This window comes from Leuciscus leuciscus (genome assembly GCF_965113295.1).
Source record: "Leuciscus leuciscus genome assembly, chromosome: 22".
Lineage (NCBI taxonomy): Eukaryota > Metazoa > Chordata > Actinopteri > Cypriniformes > Leuciscidae > Leuciscus > Leuciscus leuciscus.
This window is the reverse complement of record NC_138746.1, coordinates 20,396,562-20,411,873: the sequence shown is the minus strand read 5'-3', so window position 1 is coordinate 20,411,873 and position 15,312 is coordinate 20,396,562. Positions and strand designations below refer to the sequence as shown.

General features: G+C 39.7%; 1 protein-coding gene across 1 annotated transcript; it reads left to right on the top strand.

Moving 5' to 3' along the window:
* The first annotated feature begins 7,602 nt into the window (after positions 1–7,602).
* On the top strand, positions 7,603–15,039 carry btbd3b (BTB (POZ) domain containing 3b). Its single transcript, XM_082154966.1, has 5 exons — positions 7,603–7,982; positions 8,153–8,475; positions 9,735–9,825; positions 12,114–12,232; positions 13,990–15,039. The coding sequence occupies exons 2-5, from the start codon at positions 8,165–8,167 to the stop codon at positions 15,020–15,022; spliced, it is 1,554 nt and encodes a 517-aa protein (XP_082011092.1). The 5' UTR covers positions 7,603–7,982; positions 8,153–8,164; the 3' UTR covers positions 15,023–15,039.
* Positions 15,040–15,312: the final 273 nt, after the last annotated feature.

Sequence of the window (15,312 nt, the reverse complement as noted above, 5' to 3'; positions counted from 1 at the left end):
TTTATTTTATTTTATTTTATTTTATTTTATTCTAAATTTATTTTGGGCCCATAGGTATTGTGAACAAAAATTGTTGTGAAGTGTTGAAACATTTTGTTGAACTAAAAGTTTACACATGTCAAACGTTACACCTGTGTTGCTTGGTTATTACTGTACTCTCAGCTCCTACGAACCTAGGGTGTACATACTCTGAAGTGGGTTACACTTAGCAGTGAAGTACACTTTCAGAAACCCGCCACCTTCCCCAGCTCCACCTGTAAAGATCTGCTATGGGTAATTCATGTATGTTATATTATACAGGAGCAGCCTGTCTTACTTGCTCACAGCAGAGTGTATGTGTATGTGTATGTATTGACAGCAGATAGTCCCGTACCAAACAGTTCCGTGAGGGGAACGAGAAGTTGCCGCCATTCACCAGAGGCCAGGCCTGCTGCCGTCCACCATGATGGGGAGGAGCAGGCAGATTAGGGATTATAAAATGTCTTCTGATTTCATTAGGATATTACAATACTTTCACATTATGGGTTAAATCAAATCACTTATGAAAGTAAATGGGTTGTGAATGTCATTTCTTTAACTGATACAAAGAAAGAGAGACCTACTCATTTGTTTGCTTTTCTAGTGCCTGCTTTTTGTTCTCCTGTTTTGTGTAAAGTTCTCACTTAAATTGTACATTTTTTTATTTAAATATTGTTTTATTTATAAATAAATATGTCTGGTATTCTGGAAGTGAGAAACCATTTAATTTAGATATTTTGCTGCTGCCCTCGACCAGATGGCAGAATCACCTCCCCTCCCACACAGCTATACACACACACCCTCAACAGAAATGCTCGCTCACACACACCCACACACAGCAGACTCTCTCATGCTCCATAATTGGTCCTATCAGTGTTCCTATTGATGTATAACCTACTGGCCCACAGCATGTACCAGTAAAAACGCATCAGAGGTCTCTCACATTGTGTCACTGTCCCTCTCTTGAAGTTCAAAGATCAGTACAGCTAATTAACATGTTATTTCTATACAGAATTGAACAAGCAAAAGAGCCATTTAGGAGCTGAACTACGGCAACTTGTTGTCACAGTGTTTTGTAAGGACTTCTGTGATTTGAATTTGAGTTGAAATTATTTTATTATATTAGGAGAAAGGGAGAAAAAAAACATGAAACTATAGACCTTTATGCGCCAGAGAAACAAGTGTCCAGCCATCTTTAGAATATTGTGTTTGAACTTTGTTTTTGCTCAGTATTTTCTATGGCATCGCTGTTGAAGAGTAATTAGCTGGTCAAGTGGATTTAACGAAATTGTAGAGTTAACAAAGTTATCATGACCATTGTAATCTTTGAAGTGGATGGCATACCATATGTCAGTAGATCAGGAAGGCCAGTTAATTCATAAATTCACAAGATTCTACCTTCATGTTGTGGAAATACAAACAGAAAGACAGAACACAACGAGCACGGCACTGAAAAAGGGCAGGGCTACATAAGGTCTATAGTGTTGGAAATTGGTTGCCAGGTTAGTGTATTTATCTAAAACTAGTTGACCAATCAGAATTTTAGAGAGCTTTGTACTAAAGATTAATCTCATTATGGTCAGATAATGTAAGCGTGATTTTGATATTTCATTCTTAAAAAAAGAATTAAAAAAAACTTTTGGATTTTATTTCATTTTTTTTTGTTATAATTTTCAAGTTTTATTAATAACTCCTGTAATTGAGGTGATATTTGATTGAGTTTTGTCATTATATTGAATCACTAGTGTGTTTAGGTAATGTGACTGTAAAGATTTGATTGACATGTGATTGACATGATTGACATGCTTAAATTTTAATTTAGATGAATATGAATGAGGTTATGCTGATAATTATACAGGGGTATTTTTCATTTTTCCATTTGCTTGTGGGTTCAGTCCCACTCCTGCCCTGCTGAGATTATTTGAACCACTTAAATGTGCCCTAAAAATATAGGAGCATGTTTGCAAATGCCAGCTAATATTTTCTCCCATTTTTAAAAATAGATTTTGACATCAGATTGACACAGGTTTGATTCTGTTGATTGGTTTGATTTTCCTTTAAGGATCAGATAAAATAATTTTATCCAGAATTTTAGTGGTAGCCTATATAGACATGGGGGTGTGGTTGATTACCCATCCACTACAGATTTTTAGCTTTTTGTTAATTCTTTTTTTTAGTTTGTATTTTAGCTTTTAAACTAACTATTGGCAATAGTTTCTGTTATATTGAGGAAACACATTTGTATTGATTATTGTATAAAAATATCTTAATCAGCCAATCACATGACAGCAACTCATTGCATTTAAACATGTAGACATGGGGTGCTTCTCATTTCTTATTTGTGCATCCTCATTTCCTTAATTCCTCTCATCTTAGCTCCACCCCCTTAGGATGCGAGGGAAAGGTACACCTGTGTATCCTCACTCATGATTCCTCAGGAAGCTTCCTCGTTCCTTACCTCCTCGTGGTGCAATTAGACAATTGAGATGCCCTTCAAGATGGCTGAGTTCGATCAGAAATTCAAATAACCTCTTATTACAACCGAGGAATGCAGAAGAGCATCTCTGAACGCACAACACGTCAAATCTTGAAGCATACGGGTTACAGCAGCATAAGACACACAGGGTGACACATCTGTCAGCTGAGAACAGGAAACAGAGTTTACAATTTGCACGGGCTCAACAAAATTGGACAATAGAAGATTGAAAAACGTTGCTTGGTTGAGACTCGATTTCTGCTGCGACATTCATATGGCAGGGTCAGAATTTGGCGTAAACAACCTGAAAGCATGGATCCATCCTGCCTAATCAACGGCTTAGGCTGGTGGTGTAATGGTGTTTTTTTGTTGTTGTTTTTTTGTAATATTTTTTGACACACTTTGGGTTTCTCTTAGTACCATCTGAGCATCGTTTAAACACCACAGCCTACCTGTGTATTGTTTCTGACCATGTCCATCACTTTATGACCACAGTGTACCAATCTTTCAATGGCGACTTCCAGCAGGATAATGCATCATGTCACAAAGCTCAGATAATCTCAAACTGGTTTTCTTGAACATGACAATGATTTCACAATACTCAAATGGGCTCCACAGTCACCAGATCTCAATCCAATAGAGCTCCTTTGGGATGTGGTGGAACGGGATATTCGTACCATGGATGTGCATCTGACAAATCTGCAGCAACTGTGTGATGCTATCATGTCAATATGGACCAAAATCTCTGAGGAATGTTTCCAGCACCTTATTGAATCTATGCCATGAAGGCAGTTCTGAAGGCAAAGGGGGTCCAACCCGGTACAAGCAAGGTGTACCTAATAAATTGGCCAGTGAATGTGTGTAAAAATGATATGTCACCCTTTTTTTAAGTCATCGTTGATGTGAACCCTGTTGTTTTATGGTTTAGGGATTGTTTTAATTCATTACTTGCATGACGTGCATACATTCATTATTTCAACTGATTATTCAGTAGAAGTCTATCATTCTTTTTTATGTGTTAAGGGTAGTTAGTAATCATGTTTGTTATCATTAAGAGGTTTTGTGTTGTAGGCTACTATTTGTCCTTCAAATGATTGTAGAACTACTGGACAGAGTAGTTTGGAGTGGTTTCATCCAGATAGACAGTCGATGTCCACTCTACTGCTCTAGCGGGGTCTGCCATCCTTCTGTGAGAGGCAGCAGAACAAGGTTATCTACACAGAACAAACACTTGATTTCAGTGTCACAGAGTAAGACCTTCCCAGTCTCTCACGCAGGGCAGATTAGAAAATGCTTTTTAAGACACCCTGTAATTTAAGAAATTTACTTGATGTTTATTTTTGTCTGAAAGATATCTTCACCTCAGGTCACCTTTTTCCACTTTACTGTAAGTCTGTAATTTAGTGTTTGGATGCCAAAAGCACTTCCAGAGCAAAACTTACAGCTGCCCGAACAGATAGCAGTAATCAAAACATGTCCTTGCGCCCATATCTGAGCACAGCATGGGGAGATGGACGCTTGTTATCTAGTTTAACTGGACTAGTGCTGCGCCACACACAAACATGTGCACATGAACACAAACAGACCGCCAACTCCCTCTGTCCACCAGCCCCCTTCTGCTACAAATCCTCTCAGATCACTCTACCCAGCAAGTCTCCTGTTTGGACAGCAGCGTGAGCCCTGTCCCTGGTCCAAAGCCACGGCTTCCTCCCCTCTTCCCACCTGTCAGGTGCTCTTGGCCGTTTTAATGGGGGAGGAAAAGGAGGGGAGGGGGGGACAACAGCCAGCCTGCCGGATCCAGCACCTGCCTGCCTGCCTCTCTGTGCCAACCTTTACGGCTGTCTCTCGGCTCCGCTTCACTTCCTCTAAGCCAAGACTCCCAGCAGGTGTCCCTACAGAATGGAGATCTATCCGAGCCACCACGGAGGTCCAACTCGTCTCGTCCTCTCTGGCTGTTCTGAGAGACAGAGAGGTCACACATTTCCACGCATATTCACGGAGCTCTCTTTCCTCAGTCGTGCAGAGAGAGTCACAGAAGTGATTCTTTGCTGAATATGCGACTTATTAACATTCATAAAATCGCATAGCCTGTCAGTTCCGTGGAAATTACTTTGTGAAAGATGGGAATCTCAGCATGATTACATAAAGCATTGTTTTGCCATTGTTATTTCACGCCATGTGTGCTGAAAAAAATGGAAAATGCAATTTGTTGTGCTTGCAAAGTGTTAATGAGGCTAGCAAGCCTTTAGCGAAATGTGCAACCGCTACACTGCATGAAACCATCGAGAGACTGAACAATTACTCAAACAGCACAGCTTTTGAGAATAACAGGCGTCTGTATATCATTATGAGATGGAATCATTATCACTCTCATAACAAGTATTAGTGCAACAGTTTAAATTCTGTTTAGCTAATGGATGCCTTGAGAAAATATACAATTGCAAGTTTTTAGGATTTGCCTCATCTCTAAATTAAACAGAAGTGAAAGTATGATAATACTAGTATTAAGAGCCCTTCACACTGAGGACAATAACTATAAAGGTTTAATAATGGCTTTAATTCTATTAGAATAGAAAGTCCACACCACAACTACGATACAAGAACAATAACGTCACAGAAGGATGTAGTTAGATTCACTTGTAGAATGGTTTTTTTTCAGCTGATGAATAATAAAACACTGACAATCAATAATTTGTCCAAGCTTCTGAAAAAGCTTAAACATTTAAAGCGGCAGGGCCAAATACAGAGTGTCTATTTACACTAAGTGCAAATAGCCTGCCTTGTTGGCAGAGGCTATTTACACTAACTCCGCCCACTGACGTCTGGTTGGGCCAGACACAATTACGGAAGACGCTGAAAGGTAAACAGTAGCAATAGTGTAGACGTAGTGTGTTTAGCAGAAAGTTGTGACGCAAATCGACCTGAATTCAAATCCACCTTTTGCCGAACTAGCTCTATTCCCTTTTCCCATCACATATCAGATTGGAATGGCATTTTTTTCAATAAAAATAAAGAAAACATTTGAAAAATGTAAATAAAGTGTCTAACATGTGTTTAATAATAAAGTGCTTATCGGTTAGGGTAGTTGTAGAGAGGGCTTTATTGTCCCAATAATGCAGCATCCATTTAATAATTTAAATAAATATAATAATTTACACTTATCACATACCATTTAATGTACAACACTGAGGTGCAAATAGTATTGCCCCAATTTATAAGTAGCCTATAAATAGCATCTAACTACTACTTACACTTCTTGAAAAGAAAATAGGCCTACTGATATTTTTACATTGTGTAAATATAATCTATCGCTATTTTCACTTAGTGTAAATAGCATATTGCTAAGAAAATGCTGCTATTTCTTTTTAAATTCTAAATAGAATTTGTTATTTAAACAGTGTAAATAGCAGCTATCACTATTTGTACTTGGTGCAAATAGCCACTGCCGAGAAAATAACTGCAGCACGCAGTTATATTTACAGACAGTTGAATTGGTGTGGACGCTAATATAGTTGGTCTGAACAGGCCTTTATTAAATGAAACATTAATACAGGATCAGGATATATTTCAACTGTGCTTCAACTGTGATAAGGCTTTAACGTAATATGAATGACATAATTTTTTATATCGCTTTAGTCAATATTGGGGATATTCACTGCTAATGCAAGAACAAAAAAGGTGATTGACATTGTTCAAACAGTAGCGACTCAAATACTGTATACAAGCTGTTGATCAAGCTGGTCCAACGCTGGATTTGAGCACTAGTCAGTCAGTTGGTCAGAAACTGGGAGACAAGCTGACCAACCAACTAGCTAAACACCAACTTGGCCAGGTTGGGAGCTTACCTAGACCAGTTTAAACCTGGTTTAAGCTTTTCTTCCAGCAGGGGCAAAGCTCAAATCAAGGCAGATCCAGATTAGAAACGTCAAGAAAAGAAGATCTCATTCTGCCAGTTTCTCTTAAATCTCACCTTCTCCCCGGCTGTCCCCGACAATCCTGTGAACACGGTTTCCAGGGCAACATCTCCAGTGGCCAGCAGATGCAGAGAACAATGATTGTCCCGAGCAGAGGGGGCAGAGGGACCTCTTCAGTCAAGACAGGTGCCAGATGTTCTCATAAACACTCCTTTCAAGCAATTAATTCCTTTTCACGATAGATAGACAAATAGATGGATAGATGGATAGATAGATAGATAGATAGATAGATAGATAGATAGATAGATAGATAGATAAATAAATAAAGGAAAAGTGCAACTCAGTGTTAAGAGGTCTTATTGTCTTATTACACTGTAGAAATTCAGACCCTGCTGCAAGCAATCTCAACAGATTTATGTGGTTTTACAGAAATGTGTTCGGTTCCTTGATTTCTGTAATGTGTTCCTCGGCCGAGGAACAAAAGGCTTAGCAATGTAATTCAGTGAGAGCAGAAAAGATGTCTAGAGCCGAGCTCTGTGCTACATGCATTAAACATGACATGTAGGGCCATGTGTATGGTAGTAGCTGGGACTTAAAACGAAAATGCTCTTCACAGGTGAAGACAGGTTGTATTCTGTGCTGAACCGCAATTCACTGAGGAGATTTGAACCTTCATTTAATCTGTGACAGGAAGACTGGGGCTGCAAAACACTGCGCTTCGTGGTAAGAAACACTATGAGGGTGAATGGAAGACAGAATATGCTATTCATTTAAATGAATGATTATTCTATTGGAAAAAAATCACTCAGAACCATTATGGTTAAATAATTTAATTAAGCTATGCTCTTTTAAAAAGAGTGGCATTGAACCAGATGAACTAAATAGTTGAAATAAAGCATTCTGTTCTCACATGAGTTCCCATTTCCTTCACACTCTTTATATATTTAATGACTTCTATTACGCTATAAATATTAATCAACAATAGGCTGCTAAGGGAGATGCTGAATATCAGAATGCATCATTCTAAGAGGAAAGGGGCAGGCACTTTAATCAAAGAGGTCTTAGCATATTCTAGTAGGTGCTGCGCATGGCGGCTGCAGCCAATCGTGGCTCTCGAGAGTGCTTATTGGCTGGGCTGTGGGGGATGTCTGGCTTCCATCGGTAGGGGGTTACTCTCTCTCCGCTCCATCCGTCCATTCAGCCCCCACAGTCAGCAAAACACTCGTCAGAGCGCAGGTCCACAGCAAGAGAATCCTGCAGAGCTCCGTGGATGTGTGATGTGTGTGTGTGTGTGTGTGTTCAGAGTGTCAGGAGGAGAGAGAGACAGCGTGGACTAGCTGCTTCTGAACCACTGCAGGAGCACTAAATCTGGGACTGTCACAGATACTGAAGGAGAGAGAGAGAATACATTGAAAAAAGGACGTTTATCTAGCACCACAGTTATGGAGACTCATCTCTGCGGTCCACCAGCGGATCAAACTAGAAGCAAAGGACAGAAAAGTCAGCCACCGTATTGACTTTAATCTTCTGGCGGAAGAAGGAGATTATATTCCCTGATAGTTTGCTCTCAGAAGGTGAAGATTAGGAGTGGATTTTTTCCCTTCTTTCTTTCCTTTTTTCTTCTGTTTCAGTTAATTGCTGTGATTTTGGGGGGCTCCTCGCCCTCTTCACAAGTCGTCACCTCTCTCAGATCCTTCCTTTCCTTCCCAACATCTTCTCTGCATGCTTTTCCACTGCTCTGCAGGTGAACACACTCATGGTGGATGCCAAGGGAAGGAACATGAAATGTCTGACGTTCTTATTGATGCTTCCAGAATCAGTTAAGAGCAAGTCCAGCAAAGGCTCCAAAAAGGGGAGTCCCAGCAGCTCGTCCAAGCTGCCCCCTGTGTGCTATGAGATCATCACCTTGAAAACTAAGAAGAAGAAGAAGATGGCAGCGGAGATCTTTCCCACTATGAAGCCGGCGTCGGCCACCACGGTGCAGCAGTACCAGCAGCAGAACTTGAACAACAACAACACCATCCAATGCTGCAACTGGCAGGGTCTCTACTCCACAATCAGGGAGAGGTAGGTCAACTTTTGATGTGTTCAGAGACGGAGACCAGAGACTGGTACGCAGAGAACATCTGCCGACAAACAGAGCCTTTATAAAGTGATAGCTGATGCAGTGGGGTCCAAAAGTCTCAGAGCACATTGAAAATCTGGGACGTAAACCTGCAAAAAACAAGTTTTAGGATTATGAAAATGTAATTAAAGAAATATTAATTACACTATTTCAAGTTAATATCTAATCAAATAAGCAAATTTTTTACATGTTCTTGAAAAGTGAAGCAAGATGCTTTTCTCAAACATTTTCAAATCCTAATGGGTAACTTGTGGAGCTCATGCAGCTTGAAAGCTGTGGTGATTAAACTCACCAAAAAAAAAAAAAAAAAAATATATATATATATATATATATATATATATATATATATATATTGAACATTTCAAACAAATTGTAATGCTCATAAAATGATTTATTATAAATAAATAACTTAAAATAAAAATTTCACATTTTCAATTTTAAAATACAAATTTAAAAAATAAGTTATACTTATTAAATTGGAGCATTTTCACTGCTGGTTTCAGACTTTTAGAGCACACTGAATATTTGCAAGACTATATTGCATGCACAGTTAACCTGAGTGGGTTCACTAGGTTCAGGTGTGGGTGTTGAATGTCATTGTTGAAGTGTTATTCAATGGCTCTCTGAGATTTTTTGAGAATGTTCTGAAATGTTAAAATGTCCTTTTGTGTGGTTGTCGGTCTCTGTTCTATCCTGTATGCATTGTCCTAGAGGAGGCAAAAGAAAAGAACAAGTTTTGTTTTATATGCAACGGCTTTGCTCTCTGTCAAAGAGTAATATTTACTTTGTCGTCATGGGAAAGCCCCATGCCGGCCAAAACAAATGTGCGCTCTCGGACCTGGCTTTGTAGTCCCTTTGGAACAGTGTTCCTTATTTACCTACTGCTCCTATGTGGCCGGGACCACAATAATACATGAAGAAGATGCCATTGTAGACTCCCATTTCACAGGGGCCAGGGATTTTCCTGAGAAAGATCCTGTTCTATTCTGAATGTTTTCAAAATTAACAAGATTTAGATGTTCCTACTTCCCAATAGAATAAGAGCATTTTTAAAGTTGATAGTCATTTCCTGTTATATGAAAATTCCTTTATGTCTAAAGAAATACAGAAACATGGATTCACCTCTTGCTTATAATCAAGTAGGAATGTTTCTCTGTTTTTTTAATCTAAAAACGTCCCCCCCAAATCGTCTCTTTTGCAGAAATTCTGTGATGTTCAATAATGAACTGATGGCTGACGTTCACTTTGTTGTCGGTCAATCCGGAGGGACTCAGAGACTCCCGGGACACAAGGTAAGACCTACTGACCTGCACTACACTGTCACCTCAGCATTACAAGAGAACATAATCAGGATTTAGAGTTTGCGATGTGCTTCACTGCTGTCGTGCTTCAAGTCTTTATCTTGTTTTCAGTCTAGCCGGCCATGTGCCTTTCTGAGACACTCCTAAATTATTGATGTAAATCAGACAGAGGTGGGGAGAGTCTTTTGACAGAGAGATGTCTGTCTTTTGCTCATTTGGATTTATACTGTATTAATTAATTAGACTTTGTGCTCAAAGTTCCTTAACTGTACAAAAGCACATGCAAATTGTTTTAGTACGTGAATAAAGTGCTTTTATTTATGCACACTGTGGCTGAATCTCCCAAAGGTTTTTCTGAGTAAGCTGCTTAATTGTTGCTTGGTAAAATGAAAGTGTCAGATTTTGACAATACAAAACACGTTCGACCGATCTGTTTCAAATAATGTTTCAACATCATACACTATTGTAATATTAGTGCATATATAGTGATCTAACTCAGTGGTTTTCAGACTGAGGCGACAAGGGGAGCTAGGGAATTCATGGAAAATAAATACATTTTTAGATCTGACACTATTATTTAACGTTATCATTATGCTGTGTATAAAGACATTTTGGAAATCATGTGATTAATCATGACTATTTTATTCTATCGACAACCATACTTCTAAAAGTAAAAAAAAAAAACACCAACATTTATTTGGAGTAGTACATACTAACAAAATGGCTATACAAACGCATTAAAAATTTGAAATGAATGAAAAATGTTTCTTTTCACGTTCATACAGATAATATTTTCCACATATGACTTTGCAAACCCTTGATCTAATTTATCTCCACTGAGAAAACCCTTTGAGATCTTCTTGGAAAGCAATTGCTTTTGTTCAAAAATTTTCATGGCGACCATTGGATTGGCTTTATTATGTATGACATTTTTTTTTAACCTCAGGCCAATTTTAACTGCACCAAAACCCCATTTAAATCGGTTCTTGTTTCACTCTCTGACTTTATTCAACAAGACAGGGTTAATCTGGTGCCTACAATTCAGGCATGACTCATCTTTTATCCATTTAAGAGGGTAGAACTGAAACCTGTGTATGGCTGATATGTGATGCTTTATAAAGCTCACTTAAGCAAGGGCATTGTATTGCTTTGCTGCATGGCCACAGCCAATATTGCAATGGGCCATGAAGAGTTATTACAGAGCACCTTTTTTTATGATGTCCATTTGGCTGGCGTTCAGATATGCATTATCATTTTTATTTGAGAAGGTTATGTTTGCTTCTAGGAAAGGCTTCCTTGCATGCGAGTGCTTTGCAAAAATTACTCTCGCCATTTGGTGCTCCTTAAAGTTACAGTATATTTGCTATGGGTTTTTCACATGAGGGATCCTGAGGGAGAAAAACACACGTTCACTGACGCAGCAATAAAAAGGACAAACTAAAGTTCACTAACTGGAAAAAATCCTATGTGAGAGTAATGCTAAAATGAATTGTAAATATTCGCTCCTGCTCATGTTATATAATATATCTGCATTGCTGTGTTGGCCTCTGATTTCATCATTAGCTACGTGCACCCATTAGCATCAGCGAGATAACTTTTAGCTCCAGCAGCCACTTTCACACCATTGTGCAACTTGATTTGGAGGGAAAAGCAAATGCCATTCACAAGAATGGCACTCACGTGTCTTGTAAACCCAGGGGGAAATTACAGCGGTAATTAAGCATCGGTCTTTGTGGGTGAAATTTTGTGTGTGCTTCACGCTCAAGTGACTCCAGGGGAATGGGATCAAGCCGAAATTTAAAACAGCCAAGCGTTACCTTTACAATGCAATTGACTCAGAAGAAAGAAACCCTGAAGGGCAACTTGTGAGGAATTAAAGATCGCTAGCTGTGCCTTTCTGATTCAGGTTTATTATAACCATCACCTGCTACCTGCAAGGTTCTTTTGATAAGTGTGAGGAGAATAATCAGGTTTTTTTGTTAAAGCGAAGAGAGACTTTAGTGTCAGGACTGGTGATGAAATTGGGTCACTATAGAAAAATAGAGACTGAACAATAGCAGAACAGTATGAAACCTTTTCCATTTACACCACATGTGTCCTTCAATACAAAGCTGATTTGATGGGTTTGCACTGTTTTACGATTTTTGGAAATCACTGCTAATGTAAATTATTTAAAAAAATAAAGTGACGGATACTATAGCTCCTTATGCTAATCGATAAAACAAGTCATGTCAAATTAATTTACATAGCCTACTATATACATATTTTTTTCTCATTAGTATGTCCTTGCTGTGGGAAGCTCTGTTTTCCATGCCATGTTCTATGGAGAGTTGGCAGAAGACAACGATGAGATCCGTATCCCTGATGTGGAACCTCCAGCCTTTCTGGCTATGCTTAAGTAAGACTCCTTTTGCAATTGCACCTTATCTGTCTGGTCTGTGCTGGCTGACCCTTTCCTCATCTGCCTGGTTAAAACAATATTATCTTCCTGCACAGATTATTTAGTTATTATTGTTTTCAATTAAGCGCAGGAGTGAAGAAAATTGTTCTATCTGATCTAAGTACCCCTCTTTGGACTTCTTCCAAAAGGTTAATCGACTACATCGACATGTAATTTCTTTACAGCGGACGGTTCAAGACCATTAAAAACGATATGGCCTTTGGAAGGAGATTTGTCTGATTGAAATCAACTGTGCAATTAGCTTCATTTGAATACATTTAAGATACCAAATATTTTAATTTGACTTCTTAAATGTCATTTTGAATTGAGTTCTTAGATCATTTAAGTTTGAAAAGCTCCCTAGCATGACTTCACAGGGCAAATTTATGAAAAAGTTGCACCACTCATGGTATTTCTGCACAGAAATCTGCATCTTATTCATTAACCACAGCAATTCAGTTTAACCAGGTTCTAATGTACAGTGTATTTCTGATTTGCCTAATTTCATTAAGTGCCAGTTAACTGTATCTCTGCAAAAAAAAATTATAAAAAAATAACCCTGCTCAAACCAGCCTTCAGCTGGCCTAGTAGATGAGACTTGTAGAACTAAATGGCATGGTTGCTTCAGCAAATGTGTTTTATTTAACGCCACCCGCTGGATGTTTCATTTCCAAAGTGCCGCCATACGTACAATAACCATCGTAATAAAACGTTGCCAGATTTCACGGTTTCAGATAAAACTCAACATGTTTTTAGCACCATTCATTGGATATTTTACATTGAGAGTATGGCAAAACGTACAAGAATCATTTTGAAGAAATGTTGCCACATGCATATTTTTTCCCAATGAGTATGCGTTGGTATCTCCCGAATGGCTGTTGCTTATTCCCAAAGTCTTTTATATATATCAGAGTGAACTCTGAACACTAATGGCACTAGATACTTAAATGTTATATAGATCTGTAGCTTAAACATGAAGAAAATAAATAATGAAGTGAGCTTAGCTTGTCCGCCTCTCAGAGGGCTTAGGACCATGACAGAAGATCTGATAGATCTTAGCTCATGCTTACCCATTTCTCATGAGAGTCCTTCTGTGTTCTCCACTCTCTCTCTCTCTCTCTCTCTCTCTCTCTCTCTCTCTCCTCTTGCGCTGGCTCATCTTTCACTCCCTCCATCTCTTGAGAGAGATTTTTGTTCTCTCTCCCTCCGTGTCTTTCATCCGTCCTCCCCCACTCTCATAAAGAAGTGTGAATGCTGTCTTTTGGTTTGCCGAAGACTCCCATATAACATTGTGTTTATTATGCTACTTCTATATAGGTTATCGCTTCTAGCCCAGAATGCATTACAGGACATAGTATTAGATTTGCAGAAGATCTGCAGACTGCATCACAGTGGTGATCAATTCAGCCTAACATCTGTTCCCAAGGACACAATCACAGGCCAAGTTCATTCCTATTCCACGAAGTGTCAGAATAGTGCTTTTTGTTATAAAGAGGTGTCGCAAAATATAGTATTTCCATTCCCAGTACAGCTTTTCTTTGACCAAAGACACATTGTGGTTCATGCTGGTAGCACATCATAAAATAGTAGCTTCTAGCTGGGCCAGTAATAGCAGCCTATAATGCATCCTACAGTACTACATCTGTTTTAAATGACTACGGCAGATGATGGCTAACCCTTTTTGGCTAACCCTGATTTTTTTGTCTGTTTATCAGGTACATTTACTGTGACGAAATTGACTTGAGTGCAGACACCGTACTGGCAACATTATACGCAGCCAAAAAGTACATAGTCCCACACCTGGCTCGGGCCTGCGTCAACTTCTTGGAAACTAGTTTGAGTGCAAAGAACGCATGTATTCTTCTGTCTCAGAGCTGTCTGTTTGAAGAGCCAGACCTAACGCAACGCTGCTGGGAAGTCATTGACGCTCAGGCTGAGCTGGCACTTAAGTCTGAGGGGTTTTGTGACATTGACGCTCAGACCCTGGAGAGCATCCTCAGACGAGAGACTCTGAACGCTAAGGAGATTGTAGTGTTTGAAGCGGCACTAAGCTGGGCAGATGCCGAATGTCAGCGGAGGGAGATGAACACAAGTATCGACAACAAGCGCAAGGTATTGGGCCCGTCCGTCTACCTGATCCGTATCCCAACCATGGGTCTTGATGATTTTGCAAACGGTGCAGCGCAATCAGGAGTGTTAACGCTGAACGAGACCAATGACATTTTCTTGTGGTACACGGCGGCTAAGAAACCCGAGCTGCAGTTTGTCAGCCAACCTCGTAAGGGATTGACGCCACAGAAGTGCCACCGCTTCCAGTCGTGCGCCTACCGCAGCAACCAGTGGCGTTATCGCGGACGCTGCGACAGCATTCAGTTTGCCGTCGATAAGCGGGTGTTTATTGCCGGTTTCGGGCTTTACGGCTCAAGCTGCGGATCTGCCGAGTACACCGCCAAGATCGAGCTCAAACGGCAAGGGGTCGTCTTGGGAACCAACCTTAGCAAGTACTTTTCAGATGGATCCAGCAACACCTTCCCCGCTTGGTTTGAGTATCCGGTTCAGATAGAGCCTGACACTTTCTATACGGCCAGTGTGGTCCTGGATGGAAATGAACTGAGTTATTTTGGACAAGAGGGTATGACGGAAGTTCAGTGTGGGAAGGTGACCTTCCAGTTTCAGTGCTCTTCGGACAGCACCAACGGCACAGGTGTGCAGGGCGGCCAGATTCCAGAGCTCGTTTTTTATGCCTGAGTTTCCCCTGAGAAAACTCAGATAATATTCCACCTTTCCAGAGTGAAATAGCTTTACAATATCCGTTTTTCTATTACATGGCAGAATTCAACTCCTCCAATGATGCCAGCTCAAGAAAACTGAGGCATAACAGGCATTACAAGGGTTTTGTTTTGAGCTGTTAGTGTTTTTTTCGGGGCTGTCAAACCGTAAACAGTGAATTAAATATTTGATTTTGTGCTCTGAACAACGCTGCACCTGTTTACAAAGAAAATCTAATTTGAATGGTATGGGAGTCGTTGTCTAAGCTC

Excerpts from the sequence above, each read along its gene's own strand:
- btbd3b (XM_082154966.1), top strand. The coding sequence starts at position 8,165 with ATGGTGGATGCCAAGGGAAGGAACATGAAATGTCTGACGTTCTTATTG. Across the intron at positions 8,476-9,734 it reads TACTCCACAATCAGGGAGAG|AAATTCTGTGATGTTCAATA; the intron begins GTAGGTCAACTT and ends TCTCTTTTGCAG. Across the intron at positions 9,826-12,113 it reads AGAGACTCCCGGGACACAAG|TATGTCCTTGCTGTGGGAAG; the intron begins GTAAGACCTACT and ends TTTTCTCATTAG.